General features: G+C 42.9%; 1 protein-coding gene across 2 annotated transcripts in view; it reads left to right on the top strand.

Annotated features, from left to right (window-relative positions):
• The window catches only part of POLA1 (DNA polymerase alpha 1, catalytic subunit), a 93,912-nt gene extending 85,137 nt beyond the window's left edge, over positions 1-8,775 (top strand). The window contains exons 30-32 of one of the 2 annotated variants that reach the window (XM_075594266.1): positions 2,489-2,621; positions 5,520-5,651; positions 8,412-8,775. In XM_075594266.1, the coding sequence (XP_075450381.1) occupies positions 2,489-2,621; positions 5,520-5,651; positions 8,412-8,636 (490 nt within the window). In that variant the 3' untranslated portion in view covers positions 8,637-8,775. The remainder of the gene's footprint in view (positions 1-2,488; positions 2,622-5,519; positions 5,652-8,411) is intronic. The other variant, XM_075594265.1, reaches the window with a different exon arrangement.
• The last annotated feature ends 1,225 nt before the right edge of the window (positions 8,776-10,000 follow it).

Genomic DNA, 10,000 nt, shown 5'->3' with positions numbered 1-10,000 from the left:
GGATTTGTGTGGGTGTTTTTTTATTGAGGAGTGAATAAGTTGTTGGGAGAGAGGTGTATAAATAATGGTAGAGTGGGGAAGTTGGAGAGAACAGAGATGTTCACAAAGGGGTGAGGAAACAGTAACCAGAAAAAGCAATAGAGAGGGCATTGTGAGATGCAGGAGGAGAGACAGGCCAGGTATTGGATGATAGGAAGAGTACAAAGAATCAGAGCATTTAGAAAATCAAGTTCTCACAGCTGCAGAGTTGTTGTGCAGTCAAGATCTTCCTCCAAAATTATCTCAACACTTTCAATGTTACACTTCCAGTCATACCAGTTAAATGTTAATTTGATTAAAGTTCCTTCAATTGTTAGATGGAAATCACCCCAGTCATACCTGTTTGAAGAAATCAGAGTATTATTACCAGATATTCAGAGCGCATCCATGATTAAAGAATTATCTGCAGACTTTCAATGTTACACTTTAAGATGATACACACAGCCGTGTGGTAAAATAGAACTATAATGGAGTGTACAAAAATGGTCTCTGTGTGTCTTTTTCTCTCTCTCTCTCTCGCGCTCTCTGTCACTCGCACTCTCTCTGTCACTCGCACTCTCTCTGTCACTCGCACTCTCTCTGTCACTCGCACTCTCTCTGTCACTCGCACTCTCTCTGTCACTCGCACTCTCTCTGTCACTCGCACTCTGTCTCTCGCACTCTCTCTGTCTCTCGCACTCTCTCTGTCTCTCGCACTCTCTCTGTCTCTCGCACTCTCTCTGTCTCTCGCGCTTTGGCTCTCGCGCTCTTGCGCTTTGGCTCTCGCGCTCTTGCGCTTTGGCTCTTGCGCTCTGGCTAAGGGCGCTCTCGCGCTCTGGCTAAGGGCGCTCTTGCGCTCTGGCTAAGGGCGCTCTTGCGCTCTGGCTAAGGGCGCTCTTGCGCTCTGGCTAAGGGCGCTCTTGCGCTCTGGCTAAGGGCGCTCTCGCGCTCTGGCTAAGGGCGCTCTCGCGCTTTTTTTTTTGTTTTTAATATAGTTTGTCAATTGCTTAGTAGATGTATATGCAATGTGCGTTTGTTACAGCTTAGGCCCCAGTGCCTCCGCTGCACGCGCGCCCGCAGCCGATTTCCCCGGTCTGCAGTGAGCTGCAGGAAGAGAGACCGGGGGGGGCGGGGCGTGGCGGGGGAGTGACGGGGCGCGGCCATGACGTCACCCGGCAGGTTCGCCCTCATTGGCTGAACTGCCGGGGGGCGTGGCCTAGTGCTCTGCCGCGAGTCCTGCTCTCAAGGAGAAATTCTTGCCCCCCCTCGCAGCGAGCCCGGCGCCATTGAGGGGAGGGCTCTCGTCCCTGCAGCGTCCGCCACAGCGGGCGCTGCAGTAGCATGCGGGGCCTCAGCCTTAGTTGGGGACTTGAGCCTTACAAAGAAAACTGATGCAGTAAGTAATGATTCAGGAGGAGTTTGTTACTCGAGTCAGATTGTGGAAAATGTTAACAATAACGCAGCTGAAGTATATGTTAGGGTGGTAGTTGTCCATCCATTGCACAATATGTGCCATTGATTTATGCGAAGTCATTTAAAGAAACTAAAGCAATGTTACGGTTTTTCCTAAAACGTCTTCGGCCGCGTCCATGGATAGTGCTTGCGGGCGGAGGCGCGCTTCCGCTCAGCACTGAGCCCCTACAGCCGCAATGAGAGCAGCTTTTAGTAGGGGCTCGCTTGCGGAAGCGTAGGTCTTAGGAAAATTTTAAATCTTCGCGCTTGCCGGAGCGCAGGGCCGGTCATGTGAGCGGTTCGCCCAATGAGGGCGAACCAGCTCCGTGACGTCACTGACCCGCCTGCCGACACGCCCCCGGACGGCGCGCTGTCTAAGGCCAGGGAAAGCACCCGCTTTCCCTCAGCGCGCCTCCGCCCGCCAGCAATAACCATGGCCGAGGCCTTAGTCTTTTGAAAACACTAGTATGGGGTGTCAGTTTGACCCATACCTTTTTTAGTCTCCTTGAGTTGGGTTACTCAAGTATTTGTGTATGACATTGTCATGGAGCTATTGCTGGAATACTTATCCATGCACAGCGTGGTTTTACCTACTGTATGTGAATCCAAATGCTGTTGCCGAGACCATGACATTTCTTCTGTACATATGCCCTGTTTCCAACAGTATCATGATTTTACTTAGGGATGATTAGTCTTCGCTTCCAGGCAATGCTCGTCGGGCGATGCAGTTTGCTTAAAATGTCATTTAATTTTGAAGGAGAATATCCCTTAACTTTTCACTGATTATCACTGATTTCCTTTGTTCAAAAGAAGATTTCAAATGGTCTCTTTTGAATATACCAATTACCTTACAGCTGCTTTTAATGACCCGTTTAGCTTTTGATTCACTAAAAAAAAATGAATCCACATGATCGGGTAATGCATCTAACTACAGCATATCGCATAGTTTTCATTTGCACTGTACTTTTTTTTGCAGATCTTGACTGTTTTTGCACTTTTTGATCTTGCTTTCTTCCAGTTACGTTATAAGCCAAATTCTGTCTGACCAGCCCCGTGATAACATTGTGGAAAACATTCAGAAGAAGCTAACAGAAATTGGCGAGAATGTGCTGAGCGACAGCATCCCTGTCGCCCACTATGAGATTAATAAGGTAAAGCGAGCCAAGGGTATGTAGGTTTCTCCCACAGTTACCTTGTTTATTAATTCCACCATTACTGGAAAAACCAGTAACGCATGTCTGAGTAATTGTTCGACTGTCCACGCCATGTGAAAGTTTGTTCATGGTCTAAAGTAACCCCTCCTCTCCCCCCCCCCCCAAAGGACTGGGTAGGCCTTACTGCACACCCAAGTAATGCAGGAGCTATATTTAATTTGGTACCAATTAACAATAATCCAAAACTTTGCAACCCAGGCTGTAAAATCCTGATGCATCCATTGTTCTGATTATGACAGGAATAGTTGGCGTTAAGTTCTAGAGCATTAGTTTCCATTCTTACCCCTGCTCTTTACCTACCGATATCCAATTACTTTTAGTACATATGTACTGGTGCAATCTTGGATGTTTCTTTCATTCCACTCACCCTGAGGCCTGCTCAATGTGCAATTCTCACACTACCCAAGTCTTCGTTTTAGAAAGCTGCGCTCTTTCTTTGTAAAGCTCTTTATGCGTGTGGATATGGTGGTGAATGTTTGGACTGGTCGGTGGAAATCTGTATACTGTACTCAAGAAATTCTTTAATAACCTAAAATTCCAAGAGCAGAACTACATGTCTCCGTATCACAGGGTGCTGATGTTTTTAGTGCAGAGATTATTCCATAGAGTGTTACAGCAGCTAAGAATTTGAGAGCAGATAAGACCCCCTTGGCTCACCTAGTCTGCCCATTTTCCGATCTGCTGTAAAACTTTAGACAATTTCATCCATGTCTATCTTCTATTTTTAGCATAGCTATGTCTATCCCAAGCATTTTTTTTATTCCTTTACTGTATTTACATCTACCACCTTTGTTGGGAGGCTATTCCTTGAATCCACAACCATTTCCGTGACAAGTTATTCCTCACATTTCCTTAGTCTGCTACCCTGCAGCTTAAAGCATGACACCTTGTTCAACCACTTCTTTCTCTGAAATATGCTTCTCCCTCTCCCTCTCCTCACCCTCTCTCACTCTCTTTCTAGAAGTAGGGTTAAGAAGATGGGTAACTCCAGTAAAAGAGGCACATAAACAGTACCAGTGGTAGTTGGTAAGTAATTAACTCCTGACAGAATAAGCTCAAACATATGCCGATTCGGAAACAACGCTATAAATGTGCGCCCGGCAGCTAAGAGCCTCGTGTCCTGGAGTGATGCAACCCGTCTGCTTTGGCAAAGTAAATACGGAGTTCCTGATCCCTGCCCACGGAGCCTTACAGGTTTATCCCGGCTGAAGGACGCATGTGTCGACTCTTCACATCTTACCGATCAGGTACTCCGTATTTACTTTGCCAAAGCAGACTGGTTGCATCACTCCAGGACACGAGGCTCTTAGCTGCCGGGCGCACAATTATAGCGTTGTTTCCGAATCGGCATATGTTTGAGCTTATTCTGTCAGGAGTTAGTTACTTACCAACTACCACTGGTACTATTTGTGTGCATCTTTTACTGGAGTTACCCATCTTCTTAACCCTACTTCCAAGGAGGACATTGTTAACACGCACTTATCAGAGATCTCATTAACCCTCTATATCAATCGTATTTCCATGTATTTCAGTGGTTATATTAATTGCCTGATTTTTTTTTTTTAATGAAATAGTCTTATATACATGCAAATAGGAGTGTGCGCTCATCTATTTGTATTTTACACACGTGTATATATATTATTATTATTTAAATGTTTGTTCTATCCCCCTTCTCCTCCAACCTATACATATTACTGTCCTTAAGCCTTTCGTTATAGGTTTTGTGCTGTAGACCATGCGCCTCTTTGCACAATCTCCTATTTTTATTCTGTAGATATGGTCTCAAGAACTGAACAAGATACTCTAGATGGGGTCTTACCAATGACCTATAAAGTTGCATCATTACCTCTTTCTGCTGCTAATAATATAGCTCTTCCTATACAACCTAACATCCTGCTGGCTTTCCCCATTGCTTTGTTACATTGCTTGCTTACTTTCAAGTCAGCTGAAATAATGACTCCCGTGTCACTTTCTTGTATAGTAGTTGACATTATAGTGCCATTGATCCTGAGTTCTGCCTTTAGATGTTTGTGACCCAAGTCCTTACTAAAGTCTAGATAAGCTACATCTACTGCTGTACCCTGATCTATTGCCTTACTCAGGCAGTCAATAAAATAATTTAGCAATGCTTTATTTCACTAGTGCTTCCGTTATTTCTATGGGGACCTACCATTGTTTGTGTCACTGTTGTATCTAAAAGGAACATTCAAAGTTAGGTGTTTGAAGCCAGTTTCTTTCAAGCAACTTGAAATCTACATTCTGGCTGTGTATTGTTAATTTAAAAGGAAACGACAGGAAATGCAAGAAATAAAGTATTCATCATACACTATGAAAAAGCATAGAAACAAGTGGTACTATGCACAAAAAAAAGTCAATAAACTAGCACTTTTATATATGCCATATCACACTTTGCACCTCGTTGGTGTATTGTATTGTATGTCTTTATTTATATAGCGCCATAAATGTACATAGCGGTTCACAATAGTAATACATATCATATAAATAACAAATATAAATAACAGGTCATGGGAATAAGTGCTTCAGACATAAAAGTAACATTAAGGAAGAGGAGTCCCTGCTCCGAGGAGCTTACAATCTAATTGTTGGTGTATTGAAATGTATTCACACCTTATCCTTGTCACAACTTGTCGATGAAGGGTAAAATGATAATTTTTATTGTTCCTTCTCTGATCGTATTTCACCCTGTTCAGACTCTCTCCCACCCCTTTCTCCGGACCCTGAGGGTTGTGGTTGATCAGCTGTGTAACTGGTATGTAGTAATTCCTAGAGCTATGCATGTTTTTTCCTTCTTTGCTTACACCTTTGATCTTCTAGGCATTGACGAAGGATCCGCAGGATTATCCCGACAAAAAAAGCTTGCCACACGTGCACGTCGCCATGTGGATAAACTCCCAAGGGGGAAGGAAGGTGAAAGCCGGGGATACCATATCATACGTTATTTGTCAGGTACGTAGAAATTGCAAATATACATTCTGCTTTTCATATTTGAAACTCCATTACCTTGGAGGTAGATTATGAGGCAAACTGTCCAATTTTAAACACAGCGCCCTTCTTCCCTTCCCATGCTCCCCCCCCCCCCCTTTCATTGTACCACTGAAGGCAAAAGCAGATATATAGACATATATTTAGGTGCATGGGGAGACAAGAAAGAGAATTAAGGGGTTAAATTTCCAGACATACTACCCTATGTTGTTTCTCTTTCTTGTCTCCCCATGCGCCTAGGTCATTCTTCTGGTATCTAACCCGTTACAGCTTGTGGAGCTGTAGACCTAATTGGCAGCAGGTAGAGTCAGGGATAGATAGATTGTAAGGGTTAATACCCTCTGATTTATATGTGGTATTATTAATTTATTAGATTGATAGTTCTGTGGGATTGCGCTGTGTTTCTCTTCTCTTTTTTGTATATATTTAGGTGCGCGTGTGCCTGCTGCATCGTACATTAGTGGGTTGGCAATTTAGGGCAAAATTATTGGCATTCTTATAGCCCTATCCGAGTCTTTGTAGTTCTCTCAAACCATATTGGGGAAAGAAATTAAAGTTGAAAAGAATTTAGGTTCCTGTCTTATTTCTGGGACCTCCCAATATCTGGAAATTTTTTCCATGCACGCTCGTGACAATTCCAGGAACTGTCCATCGGCAGTGTCACTGCATGTGTTTGCATTTTTACAGGTACTACCCAGTGTGCTGGGTCATGGCCCTTAGGCTTTTAAACCTACAGATGTAGTGCATAACAATGCTCCATTATATAATGCACCTTATCCCAGTATACCTCTGAATATCTTGGTTGACGTATCATTCAATAGCTGTGTTGGTGCAGTTCATCCTAATATATTCCATCATATCACTCCAGAGATAACAACAAAGCCTGTTACATCTGTAAGGTATGAAATACTGAGTGTTGCAATGCAACCCAATTTATACTTTCCCTACGGGCATTTCTACCTTTTTAAGCAGGTATGACTTAATTTTAAATGATTATTTCTTCTCTTAGATTAGAGTTCCTAGAGTTTGACTTGTCACTTATGCATTATAAAATGGCCCCCCTTTTTTTGGCCTTTGCTCCACTCTTCCCACATCCACTTCTTTAGGAGTTTGTGATCCTGAAAAGCGTCACAAAATTACTCAAATCACAACCTGCGAGGAATCTAAAATTAGTAATGCAAACTGTCCGAACAGATCAGGCTATTGATGTAGTTTTGCATAATAGCCTTTGACAAGTGATCACTGCAAACAATTTTCATATTATGCAAATGGGAAATTAGGAACGCTTTATTAATATTCATTTTAAAATGATTGAGAAATGACCTTGCAAACCTTTGGAAGTAAACGGCACGTGAACAAAATAAGCGCAATCTCAGACATTTCCTTAAGCGTTGTATTAAGGTCGTCATGTAGACTTCACTGCTGACGAGAGCTTGCACGCATACTACAGTACATAAGCTATTGTCTATTGTTGGCCCCGTGTCAATTATACCGAGGTAAAAGATGCTTGGGGTTAATGCATTGTTTGAAGTGGGATAACATAACCTAGTTAAGATACGATGCTAGCTCACTATTACTTTGTGGAAGTTTATTTTCTGTTATGCCATGTATGAATTACAGTGCTTAAAATAAAGGTTCTCATGTTGATTAAGATCAGAGGGAGCTTTCTGTCCCTCCGTTCCCAGTGTAAGTTTTTTGAAATATTGATATCATTTTTTTTTATTCCTTCCTCCCCCCCAGCATCTAGGGTCCACACTGTCCCATGCTGCATCGTTTTATTTAGGTATTAAATTAAATAAAGACATACAATTAAGAGGGCAATTTAAACAGGCATAAGTAATTCGGTTTTTTTCAGTGAAACTTTTTTCTGAAAGGAAAATTATTCAGTGAAAAGGTCTATACTTGCTCATTTTTCTTTTAAATTGCATGGTAAATTTTTGGTCTGGATAACCAACATTGCTGCTGTTTCAATCAAGCAGTGTTGTTTAATAAACCACTTCTGAGAGAACTGTCAATATCTGCCCAGCACATGTGATTCTACATCTGTTCTACTTCTGGAAAACTACACTAGGATTTCAAAGTGCAGTGGTCTGGGCAAGATATAGGGATTGCAGTCTATGACCATGCTTGACATTTATACCTGTATCTCTGTGTATACTTAACAGGAATAACAGTATCTTTAGTCAATTTAGATTTCGGCCTGATGCCAGTCTTAGGTCAAATTAGGAGTTTCTTTCAATAGGGGTTAAATGCCTGCTTATGTCAACCTAGCAGTTCTGACATAAATATCATTTATTTTAATGCTGGTGGTTTAATTAATTTGACAGGCACAGTAAGTTTGTTTTGAACAGGTCGAGTAACTTTTTTCTGCCTATGGCACAGTTTAATTGTGAGTTTGTGGACACATCACTAAGATCTGGCTCTACAACCTATTCTTTTTACATTCACATCCATGCCATTACCCACCAGGCTGCTAAGTCGCCCTTTGCTTTGAGAAGCAGTGGCGAGTTGGTAACTGCAGCTTTTATCCCAGGCTCAGAATTAGACTGTAAGACCCACAGGGAAGGGACTTGCTATAAATTTCGGTGGCCCATATAAGAAGCAACAATTATTATATACTGCCTGCCGCACCTGTTCCTGACCCCGCAAGTGATAGGGAGCATAAATCTGCTGTTCCAAGCTCTCTAAAATAGACTTTGTGTGTTTCCCTTTCATGTACTGTAGGACGGATCAAATCTTAGTGCCAGCCAGAGAGCATATGCTCCAGAACAGCTGCAAAAACAAGAGAACCTTTCCATTGACACACAATACTACCTGTCACAACAAGTCCACCCAGTAGTGGCTCGTATCTGCGAGCCCATAGACGGAATTGACTCTGCTCTAATTGCAGCATGGTTGGGTAAGTACCGAAGTGTGTCTCATTTTAAGGCAGGTAAGGCTCTTGTTTGAAAAAAAAATGCACACAAAAAAAGAGTTGAAAGCCCTCTCGGAAGTGTTCAGCATTGTTTCCCCGCTTAAGTATCATGTTAGGCATATAATCACTCTGACACCATTCATGTAACACCCAGGAGGGTCAACAAAACATGTTTTTTTTTTTTATATGTCGGTAAAGCATACTGCTTTAGGTGTCCATTTGATGACCAAAAAATTAGATGAAGCACTTTATTAGGGGCAAAGGAGGAGAGATAGGTGATATTTTTGGCTAGGAAGTCATTTTTACGTTTGCCATGCACATCACACAGTTACTGGAAGTCATGCCATTTTTCACAGCATCATGAAGACTGCATTGTTTTGGTTAACACTGAGTTCCAGACCAGTGTTTTTTTTCCCGTAGTATTATATGGGGTAGGAAATCGAACATAAAGTAATCCTTCTAGTTTATTTTTTTTTTTACCATAGTCTTTACACAGTACAATTTTTTTTTTAAAAATACTACGGTAGTTGAATATATGCTGGCCACAAAATTATAAACAATGCTATTTCATTCAAAGGAACAGATCTTAAAAGCCCTTAATGCACAGGTCCCTCTAAAATAATGTTATCCCAACATATACAGTGTCGGCACACATACCTCTTAATGTTTGTCTAGTACATAAGATTTCGATCACATCTTCCTAAAAATAAAAGGAACCGGCACTCCAGAGGTCTTCATACAAAAAAAGGTTTTAATCCACATAAATCAACGTTTCGGTCAAACACCCTGATCAGTGTCTTTGTCCGAAACTTTGATCTATGTGGATTAAAACCTTTTTTTTTTTAATGAAGACCCCTGGAGTGCCGGGAGGATGTGATCTATATTATAGGTCTCCCCAGCGGGGGATGATCGCTGTGCACATGAGCCAGTTGCATAAATCCAGTGAGTGCACCCATTTCTTTCTCCTAGTACAGGGGTCGGCAACATGCCGCTCCCGAGCCGCATGCGGTTCTTCCCGCACCTACATGCGGCTCTCGCAGGTTGCCGCTCGCCAGCTGCTTCCTATCTGTGTGCTGTGGGGGGGGGAGGGGGTGCGGCTGTCCAGCCGGCGCTTGTTAGGTCTCTCTGCCGCCCGGCATCTCACCCAGCTGCAGGGCTGCCTCCTGCACTGTCCCACGCCAGGTCTCTCTGATGCCGACGCACACCGGAAATGCGCGATGTTGACACAGAGTGGCCCGGCGTGGGACAATGAGGAGGCATGCCAGCAGCTGGGGAGATGCTGAGCGGTAACAAGTGGCATCACCAGCCACTGGCAGCACGTTGAGGGAAAGAAGTGTGTGTGTGTGTGTGTGTGTGTGTGTGTGTGTGTGTGTGTGTGTGTGTGTGTGTGTGTGTGTGT

The sequence above is a fragment of the Ascaphus truei genome, chromosome 3 (genome assembly GCF_040206685.1).
Source record: "Ascaphus truei isolate aAscTru1 chromosome 3, aAscTru1.hap1, whole genome shotgun sequence".
NCBI lineage: Eukaryota > Metazoa > Chordata > Amphibia > Anura > Ascaphidae > Ascaphus > Ascaphus truei.
This window is presented reverse-complemented; position numbering and strand designations above follow the sequence as displayed.